Genomic DNA, 21,649 nt, shown 5'->3' on the forward strand with positions numbered 1-21,649 from the left:
GTAAGTGTACAGTTCTAGTTGCCCTACTATAGGAAGGATATTATTAAATTGGAAAGGTTCAGAAAAGGATGCTGCTGGGACTGGAGAGTGTGAGGTATAAGAGGAGGCTGGAACGTTTTTCACTGGAGCATAGGAGGTTGAGTGGTGACCTTACAGAGGTTCATAAAATCATGAGGGGCATAGATAACGTGAATAGCAAAGGCCTTTCCCAAAGTTGAGGGGGTTCAAAACTAGGAGGCATATTTTTAAGGAGAGAGGGGATAGATTTAAAAGGGACCTGAGGGGCAGTCTTTTCACACAGAGGATGGTTTATGTGTGGAATTAACTGCCAGAGGAAGTGGTAGATGCAGGTACAGATACAACACTTAAAAGACATTTGGGTACATGAATAGGAAAGGTTTGAAGGGATATGGGCCAAAAGCTGGCAAACGCTAGTTTAGTTTGGGAAATTTGGTCAGCATGGCGAGTTAAACCAAAGGGTCTGTTTCGGTGCACTATAGCTCTATGAAAAGAAAGAGTCAATTAGTTTGTGGTATTGTTGGTTAAATTTTCGGCAAAACATTGGAGCTATGGATTTATTTTTACATTTTTACAAAGTCCCAACAATAATAGAGTGGATCCCTATCAGAAACAGGTCTGCACTCCAGCAGCACCTGAATACAATGAATATAGTACCCTTTTAAAAGTACTCTTTATAAAACCCATGTTTGGAAGAATCGCTTTGATATATTTAATGCTGACTTACTTGGTCTTGCTGTCGGGACACAGCTCATGCAGCACTCTCCATCAGGCTGGGACAAGACAGACTGCGCTGGGCAGGAACTGGGAGGAGAGCACGGCTTGGGATGGCACTCCATAGTTCCACTGTTACAATGACAGAGATTACAGCCATCCAGCCAGTGAGTCTGACCCTGTCACAAACAGCAAAGAGAGAGAGAGAGAGATGGATGGGGAGAATCACAAAAGACCAGCACCCACCATCTAACGGACTAACTTTTAGATATTTTAACTCCTGAAAAATTGGGAATGTGAATACAAAGGCGCGATACATGTGGAACTCTACATCTAAACCATAACAATCCTGGACAATACAGGGAGAGTTCTACATTGTGACTGGGGAGTAACTTGGTCCCAGAACTATCACCGTTACTGATCCTGAAGCAGCAGCCAGACAATTAAAGGAGCACAAAGTTAATCTGGATTTCTGATCAAATTCCAAATTCTACGCTAGACTGAGGGCGGACAGAATGGACAGAATAGTTGCCAGCAGAGAATTCAGGGTAGTCAACATCACTCGACTCTACTCCTTGCACATCAGCTGTAATTTTCCTGAATGTTGGAACAGGCTCGAAGCAGGGATTTTTGCTCAGGAAGATGGATAGTTCTACACAGCATGGGGCCTCACTGCCAGCTTTCTCTGTCATTGCTTATTCATAATCGGAAGGGGAACAGCAGTGACAAAGCAGTAAACATCATGAACAGCGGAGATACGAGGGGATAATTATTTCCTCACATCTATTGGGAAAGAGCAGGCAGCCTCACCTCATGTACATGATCCCGGTGCGCACACAGTGAATCAACACATACTGGGCAGCATTGGCCCACTGGTGTCTCCTGCTGCAGTAAATCACACTGCAGGACCTGGCATTGCTCCTTCTGTGACTTGCACATAACTGTCCCTTCCTAAAAATAGGAAATATAATAATAGTGAGAACAGAACTAATTTCTTTTCTTTTGCACCAGATTTATTTACAATTCAAACTGTAATCTGTCTGTTACATCAACCTAACAGCCTAAATAGGCACAGAACTAAGGAATTAACAATGTTGCCGCAGTGTCTGGTTGCTGCCAGCAGATGGGAGTGTAACATCAGAAATAACTGATACTATGGGCAGACTCATAAGTGTCTTAAAAATGTGGGCTATTGAGAGATTTGTGACAGAATCTGAGAAGACCTCTGGTCAGGCTAACCTTAACGTCGGTAGCACCTTGCTCCATCTTTTATGCTTTTCACAAGCAGTGCACTTGGACTTTCATTGGACAGCCGCGAATTGCCACTCGAGAGGGATTGTTGCTTGTTAAACACCTTGTTAATGGCCCAACTCATCCCATTGATATTCCGTTTTCCATTTCATCAAATGTGCTAAACAAACTCGATGTCAGGAGAACCAAACATGAAAATCACAGCAGGGATCAGATGGATTCAGCTCTCTGCTTCCTCTGAGCAAACTCCACACTGTTTATGGCCAAACAGCATCTCAGCTGCCTGTACGCCTTATCCACAAACACTGACATCTGGGATTTGACAATCCCTCATTGCACACCTCTCCATCACACTGGTAGGCTGCTTAGGGAGCACACGCTCACACTGTAGGGCACACCAGCAAGTAGCATCGAAAGGTTCTGGCAGGGATGCCTTGTGTACAGCGCCCGACTCAAGGATTGGACCAGAGCTGCATCTCCGAGCTGCCTATTCGATCTCTCAATGCTTGGTGACTTGGCACTGAACTCTCAGAAACTCTTCCTTTGTCAGTTAGCCCATTGGTGATATAGCCAGAGCATGAGCTCCAGATCAAAGAGCTCTTCGACACAAAGACTCAGACAGGCTGCTTCTCAGCAGGAAAGGGTTTGGGGTGGGACAAGATGATGACATCTTGATGTACGGCGCTCAGAAATATCAGTTTAACACCTACAGCACTTGCTAGTTGCCTGTGTGGCTTTCTGCTCTGCACAATTGGAACATGCAAGGAGGTGATGTGTTGGGGAAGGAGGAAGCTTTCCTTGTGCATGCAGAGCTCAGCGGAGTCAGGTGCTACATACCAGCCAGGAACTCAGTGATCCCCGCTTCAGGAGATCAGAGCTGGGTGCAGTAGAGAATTGCAAACTGTGAAATATTTATTGGGTCGTGATGCTGAAATCTGGTTTTCACTGTCGGGACAAACCTCAGCCTCTACTGGTTTTGTTTGTCTTCACTTTTGCTTTCTGGAAATAAAAGCTTATGTTCAGAATTGTCTGAACACTTGCCTCTATGTTACATTTTCAGCTGGACAATGACAAGCTACATGTCTCCAGCGGGCAGAGGACAGGGCAGTGCTAATGCACAGGGTGTTTAGACAAGATGTTGTGATGAGGTTGTCATTTTAACAGGGTTAGTTTGCCCTTCGGTTTTCTTTAAAAGACCATAAGACATAGGAGTGGAAGGAAGGCCATTCGGCCCATCGAGTCCACTCCACCATTCAATCATGGAATCATAGAGGCAGAGGTGTCAAAATGTCTGGGCAGAGCCCAGTTTAACAATGGCAGGGGAGTGGTCAGTTCTCTCAGTTCAGGTTTTTCCTAATTTATTTTAGTTGTAACAGTAAGAAGCTGTTGTAGTCCAGGGAAGGTTCCAAGCTTCAGCAGATATTTCCTGATTGGCTTTCTCTCTGAAATCTCTTCTGACTGTAAGAACCTGAGTTTTTGTTGGGCTGAAGGGTCTGTTTCCACATTGTAGGGATTCTTGAATTTCCCTTTTGCCAAGAGATGTGTTTGTGGGATGTTTCGGGAATTGGAACAGCTCCTTAGTTAAGTTGTTATACCAAGTCGGTTGGGTTTTCAAGTAGTTAAATTATTCTGAATTCTGTTTTCTTTTGTACATGTTTGAACTGTAGTGTTTAAATAAATTATGTTTTGCTTAAAGCTGAGTAATTTGACCAGCTACATCACACCTGGAATGCCCACTTCACATCTGCCTTTAATATAAGAAAAGGTTAGGGTCTGGGCTACCTTCTTACAATATTTTGATGGAGTCTGGCATGGTCCATAAGAATGTAGCTAAGGTAAAGTGTACGACGCAGTGGTTAAACAGTGACAGGAGTAAGAGAATGTTCAAGGAATTCTCAGTGCTTCAGAACTGCCGTGCCATGACATTACCAGTGAGGGGCAACATTGGATTGCCAATGCTCATCTTTCAAAGCTGGTGAGACTGCCTAGAATGAGAGTCTTTCGGTGGATAGTGAGTTGTGCTGGGAATGACACACGATAAGATTGGGACTGAAATTAGATGTGAGAGACATTGTAGGACAAAGTGTGCAGTTAATGAAGCGAGAAAACTCACTAAGCCTGGCAATAGAAATTTCTCCAAAAAAAACACAACACAACATGGACTTATCACAAACAAGGTATCTCTAATCACTAGCGTCCAATGACTTTTAACTTCCACAGATGCCACTTGATGAAGGAGCAGCGCTCTGAAAGCTAGTGCTTCCAATTAAACGTGTTGGACTATAACCTGGTGTTGTGTGATTTTTAACAAATGCTGAGGGTATTGAACAAACACTGAGTTTTAGATTTCCAGCTCGTTTAGCTTGTTGTTTGCCGATCCCTAATCCTCAGCCGACCCTCATTATGTTTACTTCCAACATCCATGTCATCTCCTGACTGGGTTTATCTGAAGCTCAAGTGAGAAAAGCAAAATACTGCAGACACTGGAAGTCTGAAACAAAGACATAACATGCTGAAAATACTCAGCAGATCAATTACCATCTGTGGAAAGATTACTGTTTCAGATTGATAAACTTCCACCAGAACTCCAATCCTCTTCCCGAACTCAGGGTCCATTTCCTCGGCCGACTCATCTTCACAGCTTTTTCTTCAGGTTCTTCATTGTCACCTAATGACTCAATATCATCCACAAACACTGTTGACCATGGTTCAGAACTTGCTTTATCCACCTTGTTGGATTTACCAGTGAGATCTCACACATCCCAGGGCAGAACTATAACGTGGCAACTCACTGTTTCTGATACCAGCACAGCAGACAGACTAGGGGAAGGATATTATAAAAGCGTTGGGATCCTATTGGACAGGCTCAGAGGCCTTGCTGAGTTTCTGTGCAGCATTTCCCTCACCTTTCTCCCCATTGTATGAATTACTGGCCTTTTCTATCTGCCAATGTTGCCTCCAGGTGTTCACAGTATAAGCAGTAAAGATACCTCAACAACAGTTCACAACTTGTCCCCTTTAAGATGCTGTGTGTGTACAGCCACTGCAGTGATTTAAAGGAATTGTGTGCAGAAGTAAACAGGCTCTGAATAACAGACATAACTTAAATGTATCATTGCTCTTCACACATCTCCAGTGACTGCACAAAATGATCTCCCAGTGCCCTTCTATGTGGCTGGAATGTTCAGAGTGGGATTGACCATTACAGCAAAGTGACATAAAGCTCCCACAACACTTTCTTCAGTCCATGCTTACAATTCACATAGATACCTGAAAAAGAAGAGACCAGGGGCTGGGTCCTCTGTTAAAACCAGCAGTCTAATGAGGTCTGCTCGTTGGAGTGGTCAGCAATGCTGAACTGAAGGGGAATATCTACCCAAAACGTATTCACAACAATGCAAAAGATGAAACCACTTTCCTGGACTGTAATGTGCTCTCTCACAGTCCTCAGTTGTGTCCATCACATTAAATCTCAATGAAGCAAAGCAAGGAATAACTCAGTCAAATCTGTGTGTACTCAGAAGTGATGGAAGCCATCACTTGATGAAACTGGCAGAATATGATCTGCGAGGAGAAAGTGAGATGCTGGAGATCAGAGCTGAAAATGTGTTGCTGGACAAACGCAGCAGGTCAGGCAGCATCCAAGGGCTGCCTGACCTGCTGTGCTTTTCCAGCAACACATTTTCAGAATATGATCTGCTCCTGGAATGAAGAAATGGAATTGCTCCTTTGAGTATATATATCTTTAATTGAAAGTTAATGTTTTATCATCCCCTGTATTGATTATTCCCAAAATCAGTTTCCATCAGATGTAAGTTACACAATGTTTACTTACGGAGCATTGACACTGAAGACAGGGCTCATCACGATGGATGAACTGAGATCCATTGGTGTAGTTCACACCATTAAATAAACAGCCTGTGAAAAGTAAAAGAATGTAAGCATTTACTTGCATCGGAAAATGTTCCTAGAAGAACACCACGTCTTCCTCTGTAATGATCCAGAGGCAATGCTCTGCTCAGAGTCCATGTTAACCCCAAAGAATTGTTCAAGTGAAGTCAATTTCTTTTTGGATTGTGACTTGTATCAAGTCAGGAAAAAAATCAGTCAAGTGTTCCTGCCACTTATTTCATGATAACATGTTAGTTATTTTAGCATCAACAGTGAATTGTGGAATATTGATCAATCTTTCAGTTTATTATTGGATGGTGTGAACATACAGCCATGATGGATTGATTCTAGGAAGGGAACTCAAAAATCCTATTAAATCCCTCACTATTTGCAGCAGCAATATGAATACCTTTGCTGGAGCCCATATGTCCTTATGCAGACAGTCATAGAGTCATAGAGATGTACTGTGTGGAAACAGACCTGTCAGCCCAACTCATCCATGCCAACCAGATATCCTAATTAATCTGGTCCCACTTGCCAGCATTTGGCCCATATCCTTCTAAACTCTTCCTATTCAGACACCCACACAGATGTCTTTTAATGCTGTAATTGTACCAACCTCCACCACTCCCTCTGGCAGCTCATTCTATTCACACACCACCCTCTCCATGAAAAAGTTGCCAATTAGGTCCCTTTTAAATCTTTTCCGTCTCAGCTTAAACCTATGCCCTCTAATTTTGAACTTGCCCACCCCATGGAAAAGTCTTTGTCTATTTACACTATCCATGCCCCTCATAATTTTGTAAACCTCTATAAGGTCACCTCTCAGCCTCCAACGCTCCAGGGAAAACCGCCCTAGCCTGTTCAGCCTCTCCCTATGCTCAAACCCTCCAACCCTGGCAACATCCTTGTAAATCTTTTCTGAACCCTTTCAAGTTTCACAACATCTTTCCGATAGGAAGGAGACCAGAATTGCATGCAATATTCCAAACGTGGCCTAACCAATGTCCTGTACAGCCACAACATGACCTCCCAACTCCTGTACTCAATACTCTGACCAATAAAGGAAAGCATACCAAGCATCTTCTTCACTATCCTATCTACCTGTGACTCCACTTTCAAGAAACATGAACCTGCACTGCAAGGTCTCTTTGTTCAGCAACACTCCCCAAGACCTTACCATTAAGTGTGTAAATCCTGCCCTGATTCATCTTTCCAAAATGCAGCACCTCATATTTATCTAAATTAAACTCCATCTGCCACTCCTTGGCCCATTGGCCCATCTGATCAAGATTCTGTTCACTCACAGGTAACCTTCTTTGCTAGAAGGCAGTGAGGTCTGCAGATGCTGGAGATCAAAGTTGAGAATGTGTTGCTGGAAAAGCACAGCAGGTCAGACAGCATCCAAGGAGCAGCAAAATTGACGTTTTGGACTGGAGTCCTTCATTAGGAATGAGGCCCCATTCTTGAGGAACCTTGTTGAATACCTTACTGAAGTCCATATAAATTACATCCACACTCTCCCCTCATCAATCCTCTTTGTTATTTCTTCCAAATACCTAATCAAGTTAGTGAGACACAATTTCCCATGAACAAAGCCATGTTGACTGTCCCTAATTAGTCCTTGCCTTTCCAAATACATGTAAATCCCATCCTTCAGGATTCCCTCCAACAACTTGCCCACCATTGATTTCAGGCTCACCAGTCTGTTGTTCCAGGATTTTCCTTACTACCTTTCTTAAATTGTGGCACTACATGAGCCAACCCTCCAGTTTTCCAGCACCTCACCAGCAATCACTTCCCTAGCTTCCCACAGAGTTCTAGGGTACACCTAATCAGGTCCTGGGGATTTATCCATTTTATGCATTTTAAGAGATCCAGCACCTTGTCCTCTGTAGTATGGACATTTTTCAAGATGTCACCATCTATTTCCCCACATTCTATATCTTCCATATCCTTCTCCACAGTAAACACTGATGCAAAATATTTGCTTACATCTCCCCCATCGCCTGTAGTTCTACACATAGGCTGCCTTGCTGATCTTTAAGGAGCCGTTTTCTCTCCCTAGTTACCCTTTTGTCCTTAATGTATTTGTAAAATCTCTTTGGATTGTCCTTAACTCTATTTGCTAAAGCTATCTTATGTCCCCCCTTTTGTCCTCCTGATTTCCCTCTTCGGTATACTCCTACTGACTTTATACGGTTCTAGGGAATCACTCGATTTCTGCTTTCTGTAGTGGAAATATGCTTCCTTCTTATTTTTGACCAAAACCTCAATTTCCCTCATCATCCAGTATTGCCTACACCTACCAGCCTTGTCTTTCAGCCGAACAGGAACATACTGTCTCTGGACTTGTGTTTTCCCAATTTTTAAGGTTTCCCATGTGGTTTCACTACTCAGTCACATGGGAGATTGCAATAATCTAAATTACTGTCTAGTTATGTCCTTTAAACCCTTCAGAAAAATAACCAGCCAACTCCATCTGCTACTATTCTAAGATCCAAACTCCAAATATGATATTCATATCAGACAGCTTTCAGCACACACTATGTATCTAACAGGCAGTATCGGGAACAGACAGGAAACAATATCAAGGACACAGTGCCTCATTTGAAGCAGAGGATTTAGGCTGTCAACATCAAGAAGTGCAGCAGACATGGCATTACTGAAAGGAGGGAAGTGGTGTTAAGTTGCAGATGAGATTCTGAGAGGATTTGGTTTGAAGTTCTCTTATGTCTGAGGGAGAGTACTCATCAAACAATGCATGTCTCTCTCGTGAAGTGCATCACTTAGCCAATGTCAGTGGCTTCATAGCACATTGTTTTTTTTCTTGTGTGCTTCTTTTATTATTAAATTATTACGTCTGGTTTCGTATCTTGCTCTCGCTCTGTGCTGCACTCAGTGCCTGAGACTGCAGCAGTGGGTGTTTTGTGAAGGTTATTTTCCAGTCATCTGCAATGAGCAGTATTTGAATCTACAGTGCTTAGTACTTTATGAATTAATGGAACAATCAACATTGCGATCCTATCACAAGCTCAAAACATGTACCTGGTATATTAGCAATATGTTGTTTAGGCAATTGTGCTCTTGATTTCCTGCAAGTGGTGTTTAACAAACTGAACACTTCCTTTTGGTTCATTAACAGTCTAAGTGTATGTTACCTCACTAACAGCATTAATCAGCTCACAACCATTTCTGACTTTTTTCTACACCTGTAGCCTGATCTGACCGCACTCAGGTCCTCATTATCCATGTACCCCCCCAAGCTGAACATTTTTCTTTCTTCCTCTCCCTTTGTGCTTACTCAAGTCTTCCTGAAAAATCTTGCCTTGAAAACTGGAAGCATTTAGCGAAGTGATTTTGGCCATTGTCGGTGAAGGCAGCTCAGTCTGTGTCACAGAATGCCCCTGGACCGTACTGTCGGTGCTCCTGTCCATTTCTGTGGCGTGTCCAACCACTGGTTGTTGTGTTGTGACAATCTCAGACCTCTCAGGCGAAGCAGTGAATCCCTGCGCTAGCTTGCTCCTGACACTCCACAGCAGAATCCGATGCAGGGTGTGCTGCCTGGCTGTGGGACTGGCTGAAGGAGACACAGATAACAGCCTGCCATCCAGGCCAGAGGGATGAGGCTGAGCTGTCGCTCTCCAATGTCCTCGGGAGAACCGTGTTGGTGCCGGTTTCTCAGGGATCATATTGTCGGTGATAGGAGGGTACAACACTGAGCTCTCAGTAGATACTGGAAAAGAAGGGAAATTCAGGATATAGAATCAGAAGTCAAAAATTGTTGATGACTCTTATGATAATATCAATGAAGCAGTTGATCAGTTTCATTAAGACCATCCTTCCATACCCATATGATTTCAGCATATCATAGTATCTAACTGCCTCTAGAAAAATTCAATACGTCTTTGTCTGCACTGCTTTAAGATGAAATGATCCAGTCACTGCTTGGGTGAATAAGTACTGAAATGGTAGTTTATCACAGGAGTTTATCAGCTCCTGTTTCACCAGCAATAATTCCCAGCAAGTGCTTGAAAACTCCACTGACACACGGGAATTACTTTTCAGATGCACTTCCAATGAAGTAGTAGAGCTATTATAAGAACCTCATGACCTTTTAATCTTTAAACTAACCGTCAGGACTTACACTGAAATTAAGCTCAGAATTTATGTTTGGAATTGCACTCAGGATCTCAGATGTGCCCCTTTGGACCCATCTCAGACAAAGATCAAGGGTCATGGAGTCATAGAGTCATGCAGCAGGAAAGCAGACCCTTCGGTCTAACCAGTCCGTGACGAATATAATCCCAAACTGAACTAGTCCCACCTGCCTGCTCCTGGCCCATATCCCTCCAAACCTTTCCTCGTCATGTACTAATCAATCTATTGTTGTAATTGTACCAGCATCCAGCACTTTCTCAGGAAGTTCATTCCACATGTCTACCACCCTCTGTGAAAAAAAAATTGCCTCATGTCTTTTTTAAATCCCTTCCCTCAGCTGGAAAATATGCCTCCTACTCTTGAAATCCCCATCCTACGGAAAAGACAACTACCATTAACTCTATCCATGCCCCTCATTATTTTATAAACTTCTATCAGGTCACCCCTCAACTTCCTACAATCCAGTGAAAAAGGTCCCAGCTTGTCCAGCCTTTCTTTATAACTCAAACCTTCCATACCCATTAGAATTAAATCATATTTCAAAATGTAACTTGACATTTTAAATTATTTTGTGTCCCGATAGGTTATTGATAAAGCCAATGATCATGAGAACCAGTCCTCAACCAGCTCCACTGAAGAGGATACTTACAGTCAGGACACATGGGACAGCAGCTGCCAGGGATATGAAGTAAAGGCTCTTCACATTCCAGCTCTGTACAGCTATCTCCTTTCCAGTCACACTCTACATTGCCTTCCTGGGGTGGGAGAGGCAGAGAGTCATGCTATTGAAAAGCTATCTCAGTATCTCATACAAGAACAACATCAAACATTGAACATCAAGGTGCAAATTAATAACTTACACGAGTGAAATACTGGTCTGTGACACAGGTTTTATTCCAACCCAGGGTTTGGGAGAGGGGGTTTAGAATCTCTGATTTTTTTTTGGATTCAGGACAGAAGCTCACACTACATGGAATGGTCAAATCTCAGGGCGACACGTTGGTTCAGTAGTTAGCACTGTTGCCTCACAGCGCCAGGGACTCAGGTTTGATTCCAGCCTCGGGCAACTGTTCGTGTGGGGTTTGTACATTCTCCCCGTGTCTGCGTGGGTTTCCTCCAGGTGCTCCGGTTTCCTCCCACAGTCCAAAAATGTACAGGTCAGGTGAATTGGCCACGCTACATTGCCCGTAGGGTTAGATGCATTCGTCGAAGGGAAATGGATCTGGGTGGGTTACTCTTTGGAAGGTCAGTGTGGACTTGTTGGGCCGAAGGGCCTATTTCCACACTGTAGGGAATCTAATCTAATCTAAAGATTACTGCTAAACTTAGATTACGAGTGGAGACCACATCTCATTGTGACATTCTCCATTCAACAAACAGTAAAATGAGGTATCTCATTTTCTATAATAGTCACCCAATTTGATGAGGCCTTTTGCTGAAATGTGTTGCGACTGAACAATCTTCATTGGCACCATCTCGAAACAACTGTTTGAAAATCTACTCTTATATCCTCATGCGCTGTAGCCAATTTGAAATCAACTTTATATTTACAGAATTGACTCAAAATACAAACTGACCCAACTAAGCCTTAATAAGCAGTGGAGGCTCCCTTTTCAATAATAAACAGCAAACATTCATTAAATGTGAATACTCATAGAATCCCTACAGAGTGGAAACAGGCCCTTCAGCCCTACAAGTCCACACTGACCCTCCGAAGAGTACCCCACCCAAACCCACTCTCCATTACTCTATATTTACCCCTAACCTACACGTCCATGCACACTACGGGCAATTTAGCATGGCCAATTCATCTGACCTTCACATCTTTGGGCTGTGGAAGGAAATTGGACCACCCAGAGGAAACCCACACGGGGATAATGTGCAAACTCCACACAAACAGTCTCCCGAGGCTGAAATTCGAGCCTGGGTCCCCGGTGCTGTGAGGCTGCAGTGCTAGTCGCTGAGCCACCATGCTGCCCTGAATATTGTTATCAATAATCTTTATAAATAGCAATCACTTTCATTATGAGCAGATATTGACAAATTCTAAATGCAGTTTGGCCTATAATTGTCTTCTTGACCGTTCTGCCTTCACGTTTAATGCTTCTTACATATGAGTTCTCTCCTGATTATGGTGACTGCCTGCCTCCCTCCCTCTCCCTTGCCTTTTGACAACTTTTACCATCTGTGCACATGTCTAGTGCTTGACTTAATCCACGTAGTACACCCACACATTCAAGGAACCACACTTCAGCCACATGCAGCTTAAGTAATAACTGGACAAAACAGAGTGGTGAAAAGCTAGTGAGATGGTCAGAAACAACCAATTACATGGTGCATTCTGGTAGCGCCTAGATCACCGAAATGAGGACCTCCAGGTATTCGGATTCTATTCAATATCTCATGTCTCCTTAAACCAAACTCTGATCCAGTGCTTGTTGTCTACTTTGTGTAAGAACATGAGCAGCCATTTATCCAAACATCAGTGTTCCTCTGAGTGGCATGTAACCTATCAGGAACTGCATTCCACCTCCTGAGGAAATTTTTGTGGAAACGGTGCTTTAAGTTTGAGAATAAAGCAAAGCTCCTTCACCCAGCCCCACAATCCCACTGTTCAGCCATGGACAATAGTACAGGAGAAATCTAGTTACTTGGGAGTTCTGAGAAAGGGTCACTGGACCCGAAACATTAACTCTGAATTCTCTCCACAAACGGTGCCAGACCTGCTGAGCTTTTCCAGCAATTTCTGCTTTTGCTTCAGATTTCCAGCACCTGCAGCTCTTTCAGTTTTTTAAGATACATGTGTACCCCATCAATAGCCAATCCCATTCTCATGTGACCAACTACTTTTTGTCAATGATTTAAATATTTCAGTCACAACTGTGTTTTATATTAATTCATTCTGTGGGATTATTACCTTGGAAAAGTATTGTTCCTTTCATTTTCATATCACTCAATGCTTGGGACGTCTAAACTTCTGTCTTCAAATTCTGCACTCTCAATGAAAGAGAAACAACCCATTTGCATCGATCACATCCACTCACTGTGACAACACCTACCTTACAGAGACAGACGACACAGGGGTCAGTGGCTGAGATATAATATCCTCCATCTTCCAGAACCTGGCCATCATATAGACACACTACAGAGAGGAGTTAAATAAGAAAGCTAGGAAAACAAAGTTATCATTATTTGAGAAAAAAAAATCAAATTAATGAACTAATCCAGCAACTAATAGTTAAAGAACTACAAACAGTGATAAAAAGCAAAGCAGGAAAAAGGAAGTGCTTAAATCCAACTTGGACCATGTCAATGGTCAACATTCAGAAATTAATGGGCTGCATAACTGGCAGAGAGCATACAAATGTATCAGATATTCCTCATTCAACAAATTTGGGATTAATTGGTAAAAAGCTTAGAGAGACACAGAATATCTTGACAGACCTTAAAATCAAAGCAAAAAAAGAAAGTTCTGAGGAAGGGTCAATTGACTCTGATTTCTCTGAACAGATGTTGTTGGACCTGCTGAGCTTTTCTGGCAATATTTCTATTTTTGTCTCTCAAAAAAGGAACTTCAACTGAGATGCAAAGAGGAAAGCTTATTGCAAATTTCTGACAAGCTCAGCCATTGTTCTCAATCAACGAACACAGCAAAGGCTTGGGGAAAATGTTTCATTTGCACAGCAGTGTTCAGAACTCAGATCACTACAAACTATGAATGTTCCCCTGCAGTTAATTAATCTTATGTTTAAAAAAGACACTCTTGCAAGAGAGCAGGCATCTTCCTTGAAGTTTGCAGAAGACCGTCAGGGAGAAGCAAGCCTTTGCTAAGGAAGAAGATCACCCCCAGAATAGGGGCAGTCTTGTAGAAAACACCTTAGCAATACTGCAGACCACAGAGCTATGCAGGAATTTCTTCCCCCTCCTGATTCTGAAGTCTATTCCCCCAGCAACAAAGACGCACTTCTAGTTTCTGACAGCATTCCAGAAATGTTCACATCCTCTGAAGAGCTGCCACCAAACAATGTGCTCACCCTCCCGGACAATGATAAATGAGGCCTTGCATCCTGTAAAACGTCCAAGAGAGCTGAGAATGCTAATTGGAGACTGATTCCTCAAGTGAAAAAGATGCGTGTGGAGTGGGGGGGATGGGAATTGGGAGTACAGTGGTTTTTCATGATGGTTAAAAATGGAGCCGTTGAAGAAATTGAGAAGTGATGTGAAGTAAAGAGTTCATCTACTTTACGAATAGCCACTCAGCGTATGAAAAAAGAACAATACAATAGTGTTGTCAGACCACATGGACCTGGACTCTTGAGTCTCTCAGATCCAATAATATGCCCTGTCTTACCATGACTTGTAAGCAATTAGGTTTAATAAAGCCGAGTCATGGTCACTCAGCTCAGTGTGGCTACCATCTTACCACAAACCAAACCAAACAACAATGAACCAGTTACACACCAGATTAAGCCACACTGTTACATACATGAAAATCATTGTTACATTGTCACATGTTAGGAGGACAGGGGAGGATGGTATTACAATCACTGGTTGCTCCTCAGTCATTGGAACAATGGATTGATCGTTTGGAAGATACAGTGAAAACATAGTTTTAACATCGTTTTTGTGGGCGGCACGGTGGCACAGTGGTTAGCACTGCTGCCTCACAGCGCCTGAAACCTGGGTTCAATTCCCAACTCAGGCGACTGACTGTGTGGAGTTTGCACGTTCTCCCCGTGTCTGCGTGGGTTTCCTCCGCGTGCTCCGGTTTCCTCCCACATTCCAAAGATGTGCGATTCAGGTGAATTGGCCATGCTAAATTGCCCGTAGTGTTAGGTAAGGGGTATATGTAGGGGTATGGGTGGGTTGCACTTCGGCGGGTCGGTGTGGACTTGTTGGGCTGAAGGGCCTGTTTCCACACTGTAAGTAATCTAATCTAAATTGGCCTCATCAGAATTGATGTAGCAACCTGCCTACCCAAAAAAGGCTGCCCAGAGGTAGCTTTCTGGATTAAAACTGAAATTATAGGCAGTCTACCTGCAGGACACCCTTGACCCTATATTATCAGGAGGAACTGTGATGAAATTTTCAAATCCAGAAATAGAGGCAAGATCAAGGAAGCAGTGATCTATCTGTTCCGGAACATTTTGTTAATCCTGGTCTCACAAGCTGGGAGATGATGGCATCATGGTAATATCTGGACATTGAACAAGTTAAAAAAATTCTTTGGGTTCATCAGAATCATGGAAGGAAATCTGCCAACCTAACTTGATCTGTCCTACATGTGACTCCAGAGCCACATGCTTAACTATTAACTGCCCTCTGAATTCACCTAGTGAGCCACCCAGTTCAAGGGCGATCAGGGAATGGTTACAATGCTGGCCTTACTATAGTGATGCTCACATCCCATGAAGGAATATAGAAATGGGAAAGGTAACTGATTTTTGCTCACCATGTTTTGTTCAGCAAGATGCTCCATTTAATAGGTCATTAAAGTGGCTCAGTGGCCCTATGTATGTCCTAAGAACCTGATTTGTATTTCTCCATCAGTTTTCTGCCCAAGTTAGGGACATACAGCACAATGATCCAAGAAAACAGTGGCATTAAAATGGTCAAATCCAATGGCATGGATTTTAATTGCAGTTCAGTCTATTTTGCATCATCCACTTGGTGATTTTACAAACAGCTTGTGCAGAACCAGATGCAGTAAGATCAGTGGACAACACTGTGCATTCTTGACCCAATGTTTACTCCCAAAAGAAACCGATTGCCACTGTAAAAATCCCTGCAATCGCAGTAGTGCATTACATTTACTGGAATACTCCCGACACAGCACCTCACTTCTTGACTTCCCAAAGCCTGTCCAATAGCCACAAGGCACAAGTTAGGAGAACAATGGACTACTCCCTATTTGCCTGGCTGAGTGCAGCTCCAGCAACACTCAAGGTGCTTGACACCATCCAGGACAAAGCAGTCTGCTTGCTTGGCACCACATCCATAAGCATCTACTCCCTGCACAACTGATGCTCAGTAGCAGCAGCATGTACTATCTACAAGATGCACTGCAGAAATTCACCAAAGATCCTTAGACAGCACTTCCAAAGCAATGATCACTTCTATCTAGAAGGTTGTAGGCAGCAAATACATAGAAACACCACCACCTGCAAGTTTCTCTCCAAGCCACTCACCATCTTTGACTTGGAAATATGTTCCTGTTCCTTCACTGGCAATGAGTCAGAATCCTAGAATTCCCTCCCCAAAGGCATTGTTGAGTTAACCTACAGCACATAGACTGCAGTGGTTCAAGGAGGTAACTCACCACCACCTTCTCAAGGGGCAACTGGGGAGGGAAAACAAATGCTGTCCAACCAGCCCACGAGTGAATAAAAAAAAATCACTTCATAACCAGTCAGTCACAATTCGATGCATAACAAACATGACACACAGTAAAGAATCAGCTACAGGAAATTAATTCAAAATATGCTGTGCTGGATCCATGTTCTCTCTGGAACACTGGCCATTCGAGATTTAGGAAAACAGGACCTGATGTGGAGATGATTTTCTGTACACAGTGTCCCATCCGGTGAAGCTTTATTTGGATTTTCAGCAGCTTTATTTGGATGCTCATTGAGCTAACTACAAGAAATAGTCTAACATTTGTTCAATGGTCCTCCCATAGAATTTGGAAGCTAAAGCAGAAGGGCTCATGCCTGAAACGTCGAATTTCCTGTTCCTTGGATGCTGCCTGACCTGCTGCGCTTTAACCAGCAACACATTTTCAGCTCTGATCTCCAGCATCTGCAGACCTCACTTTTTACTGCCAACCTATGATTTACAAGTAAGATCACAGTAAAACATGGAAACGAAGATGCAGGCACAATGTCACTATGAGTTATAAATACTGAAACACTGTTGGATCTTACCTGAGCAAGTTGGGCAGCATTCACCAGGCATGGAGTAGGGGTTCTCACAGGAAGGTGGTTCACACATCAGAATGTCACAACTTACTTCTCCAAACTGTTTGAGAGAGATGGACAGAGAGTAAGAGGTGGGTGATACGGAGAAACTGAGTTACAGAGTAGGGAGATTGAGATGTGGAGTCAGAATGTGAGAGAGAGAGACCAACACAGATGGAGTAGCACAAAGACAGAGAGAGGGGAGAGAGAGAGGGAGATTGGGGGTGGGGGTGGGGGGGGGGGGGGAGTGTGAGAGGAAGGGGGGGAATGGAGGGAATGAGGGAGAAGAGGGGAAGATGGAAACTCACAAATCACAGGAAATATGAAAAAGATTACAGAATCATTTACATCACATGTGATAAAGTACTGGGGAACCAACAGTTAAAAGCCTCCATTTAAAGTTTCCATCTTGCAATAATAATTTGTCTTACATTTTTAAAATGGCAGTCACAGCAACCGTGAGAATGAAGTTAAGAATGTAAGACTCTTGACATAACCTTGTAGCTGTTCTTTCTCAGACGGAACTGTCATCACCTCCAATGAATAAAATACTGATAATTTTTTTTGCTTTATCTGCTTTGACACAAGAGAACGGCACCAGATGTAGAAACATTTAAATCACTAACTTTGTTTCGACCTATGTGAACAAGACTAAAATGTGTTAGTCATCTAATTTTACTTACAAGAACTTAATTAGAGGTAGAAACATTACATTGTGAGGGAACTGAAACATATGAAATTGTTACGCACATAAGGGTTATAAAATATGCTGCCTTTTTGCTAAAAATCAGAGATCTGTCTTTACTCCATCCAAGATTATCTTATTTGATACTCTGGACTATAGACTTGATCTCTCACCGGCTTTATCTAAATAAAGTGTGTTTTGATACAGAAACTTTTGTGTGGTCCGAGACTTTTTTTTAAGTCAACATATGAACTTAAACTCTGTTCCCTTGTTTGATTCAAATAGCTCTATTAAAAAAGATGTTGATAATAAAACTTATAGAACTAGCATTCTCTGATACTAATCTGGTAGTTGGTAATTGGAAACAAAGTGATCATTTGCAACCAAACTTTGACATCAACATCAGATCAATATTTGCTTGCCCACGCACATTGGTATTACAAATGTAAAAGCTCCATTTTAACAAGTGAAACCAAAAGGCTGTCAAGATGTTGCAGCATGCCACGTGACATTTTGCATTGGCACTGTGGGTCAAAAGTCTGTAGCCATTATCTGGTTAAAGATGGAGCCGAGGGAAGGAACCCCACAAGAATTGGAAATATGTCACCATTACTTCACTGTCGCCTGGTCAAAATCCTGGAATTCCCTTCCTAAGTGCGCCGTGGGTCAACTTACAGCAGGTGGACTGCAGCAGTTCAAGAAGGCAGCTCACCACCACCTTCTCAAGGGCAACTAGGGATGGGCAATATAAGTGCTGGCCAACCTGCAATGTCCACATCCCAAAAAATGATTAGACACAAAAAGCCCACAACATGGGCTGACTTGGAACTAGATAATTTGGGTCATGTTTGTTGTCTATTTTTAAAGTAGAAAGCAGCTCTTCAGACATAGAGAAACCATCAACAAAACCATTGAATCTACTTTGGCCAACTGGGAAGCCAAGGTAGCTCACAACAGCACCTTAAAATTGGGAGAAGATCTCTCTCCAATCTGTTCCAATGTCAAGATCATGCGAGAACCAACCTCCTGGCATTGACAACAATAAACATTGCAACGTACTGAAAAAGCTCGACAAGTCCTTCACTGCAATAAAAACTTCAACACATCTAAGAGAATACAGATCTGATACAAAAACTGAAACAATTCCATGCTGTAATTGCATCTTTTTTGTTTTCAAGTGTATCTAATCTTTGTGCAAATTGAATTAGTAAGATGTTGCATTTTTAAACATCCAGGCAATGCTTGTAATAACAAATAATCTTCTTTGTTTTAGAATTTACACAGAAAGCTTGCTATTAGAATGACTTAAACTGGGGACATGCACTCTGAGTTTACATATAAACCTCAGATTAAAACACCTTAACCGTGGTCATTAAGAACACCAATTCTGTCTGGGACAACAGTCACTTTGTTCCATGCAACATTCAGCCATGACGCAGGCTGGCTACACAGTGAATCAGTCTATCAACCACATTCAATATATAGCTCATAACAACATTCACTTCTTGCAACTGAACCACAGCCTTCTTTGACTTGCAATCCCCTCTTGTTCACTATATGTTTAAGGTCCATCCCTCCTCCTCCTCCATGCACCCCCCATCACCCCCGACACACACAACACCCTCCAACATGGTGTCTGATATTGTCCTGTAATAAATTTCACTGCTCTTTCTGTCAGGAATTATCACCTCGTGAAGCCACACTCACTTGGCATTTGCATTGGTAGCAGGGTCTATTTTCAGGCTGAAATGACTGGCCATTGGTGACTTTCCTCCCTTCATAGTTGCAATCTGTAAAACAAGGACCATGTGAATACGTGAATGCAGCCACAACACAGATGAACCCGACAATTAGGCATTGTTCATTGTCAGTAACTGCTCGCCATTGATTAATGTCAGCTTTCATAGTACATCAGGTTGATGGGCACCTATCTCTTGATAATGATGTTCGGTTCCATCTGAGCGAAGCTATGCACTTACACACCAATGACAGAGAACGCAGATGGGTGAACTGCCCTGGGATATCCCACAGTCTGGGACATGGAAGAATGCAGCTGATCTCCCTCTTCCGAAATATCTCCATATAGTGAAGCTTCTGAGATAAGACACACTTGAGAAAAAAAGTTGTATATACATTACCATCCGTTGCCTCTTTATAATGAAATATTTTGCTGCTTCCTCCAGAGGGACATTGATTAGTGCAGTGAGGGAGAGAGAGTGAGTGGGAGAATGATTAACACAGTGAAGGAGACAAACAGTGGGATCAGTATTAGTGCAGTGAGTGAGACACAGTGAGCAAACAGTGACAAGGAGATTAGAAGTTTTCTGGTTCCCAAGTAACACCAAGCAAGGAAATACAATCATAACAATCATTGAAGTTAAACAGCTAGTGTGATAAAACCCAGTGCTCACTGCTCACATCTGAAGGGCTTGTTGAAATCATTGATGCACTCACCAATGCAAAGAGGACAGCACTCTCCTTCAGAATGGAAAGGGTAAGTGCAGCGAACTTTGCACTCCATCGGGGAGCAAGCAACAGAGCCTGACTGTGGGAGAAAAGGACATGGTCAAATATTAAAAGGTATTAGAGTCCTTTTGGACATGATTGGTGACAAAATGAAGGAATCCTTTAGAAGAAAGAACAGAACTTGGAAATTTATCTTGTGTCAGAACTAATCCAAGAGGCAAAGACACAGGTCAAACGTCATAACCAACCTTACTGCAAATAAAAATCCCAGACTTTCTCCTCAAACATCTGAGCCCAGCTTAACAGCAATGAGCTGTAGTCTGAAATACTAAAGACCCATACACACCTACCAGACAGATGCAGGTGAGGCAAGAATCTGATGTTGATGGGAAGCTCTCATTATTCTGATAGGTCACCCCACCATAGGTACAACCTTCAAAGGAAACAAATAGGTTACTGACAGATCCAATTCAGAAACCAATTAGTGAATGAAGACCTGAAACAAGCAGGCCCACTATTACCCCTTGAAGCTGGAAGTATTTAATAGCTGAAATTGCAATACTATAATTTTTGTATGATATACAATTCAATTACCTATGGGTTTTTTTTTAAATTATCTCTGAATTAGAAAAATTGATAACTGCCATGTCATTCCAAAAGGGCAACAGCAAACCTTGAGCATATCTCACAGGGTTATGTAAAAACTGAAAGAACTGAGGATGCTGTAAATCAGGAACAAAGAGGAAGTTTGAATGTTCTGAACGAGAAAGGGTCACCGGACCCGAAACATTAATTCTGATTTTTTTTCTTCACAGATGCTGCCAGATCTGTTCAGCTTCTCCAGCAATTTGTTTTTGTTACAAGTTTATGTCCTCAAAATGAAACTGTCCAGTTCTACTGTATATACTGGAGTAAAAGTCAATTTTTTAGATCAAAATTTATGTGGTTGACTTTTACAAGAACAATGTTATGAAGGGTTGATCCGTGCGCTTGATTTGGCCCCAAGTGAAATCCAAAAAGGACCACTGCAATGGAATAAAATAATAAAAATATAAATAATTTATGTTCAGTATTTAACATTTATTTCACAAAATTACAAACTGTAAACAGCTATTCCATATTATTTATCCAACAGTTGTCTATTTACCAGCATTCTTTTTCATTGGTACTTAAACATTTACATTGGAATCAAATCATTGACGTTTCCAGGAATATTGCTTGGTTCTGAACCTTTTGGGCTTTAAATCCCTGAAATCTGAAGACTGACTTTTACACAGTTGTATCAAAAATTTGGGGGTTTTAGGCCAAAATCATGGTGTTGACTTTTACACCAGATTGACTTTCCACTAATATACAAGGATAGTCAAGTTTCAACCCAGGGCAAAAGCACCCCATTCAGAGAACATCCTCAAACAGCGTTTACATTTTGACCAAGTGGAGTCGGGTTTCAAAATTTATGAGCTCAATGATTGTGCTTTACATTAGCTGGATACAAGATACTCAGGGA

General features: G+C 42.3%; 1 protein-coding gene and 1 long non-coding RNA gene across 8 annotated transcripts in view; one reads left to right on the forward strand and one right to left on the reverse strand.

Moving 5' to 3' along the window:
* LOC132824379 (von Willebrand factor C and EGF domain-containing protein-like) overlaps positions 1 to 21,649 on the reverse strand; it is a 325,791-nt gene that overhangs the window by 21,005 nt on the left and 283,137 nt on the right. For all 7 annotated transcript variants that reach the window (XM_060838784.1, XM_060838782.1, XM_060838783.1 and 4 more), the window contains 10 exons: positions 20,493 to 20,575; positions 20,131 to 20,221; positions 19,384 to 19,466; positions 16,959 to 17,052; positions 13,095 to 13,177; positions 10,685 to 10,790; positions 9,203 to 9,610; positions 5,819 to 5,901; positions 1,543 to 1,683; positions 746 to 911 (listed from right to left, as the gene is read on the reverse strand). In XM_060838784.1, the coding sequence (XP_060694767.1) occupies positions 746 to 911; positions 1,543 to 1,683; positions 5,819 to 5,901; positions 9,203 to 9,610; positions 10,685 to 10,790; positions 13,095 to 13,177; positions 16,959 to 17,052; positions 19,384 to 19,466; positions 20,131 to 20,221; positions 20,493 to 20,575 (1,338 nt within the window). The remainder of the gene's footprint in view (positions 1 to 745; positions 912 to 1,542; positions 1,684 to 5,818; positions 5,902 to 9,202; positions 9,611 to 10,684; positions 10,791 to 13,094; positions 13,178 to 16,958; positions 17,053 to 19,383; positions 19,467 to 20,130; positions 20,222 to 20,492; positions 20,576 to 21,649) is intronic.
* On the forward strand, positions 16,719 to 21,205 carry LOC132824380 (uncharacterized). The gene is made up of 2 exons (XR_009645661.1): positions 16,719 to 16,873; positions 20,958 to 21,205. It is a non-coding gene; the product is annotated as an uncharacterized LOC132824380 (long non-coding RNA).

Source organism: Hemiscyllium ocellatum, chromosome 18, assembly GCF_020745735.1.
Source record: "Hemiscyllium ocellatum isolate sHemOce1 chromosome 18, sHemOce1.pat.X.cur, whole genome shotgun sequence".
In the NCBI taxonomy this organism is placed as follows: Eukaryota; Metazoa; Chordata; class Chondrichthyes; order Orectolobiformes; family Hemiscylliidae; genus Hemiscyllium; species Hemiscyllium ocellatum.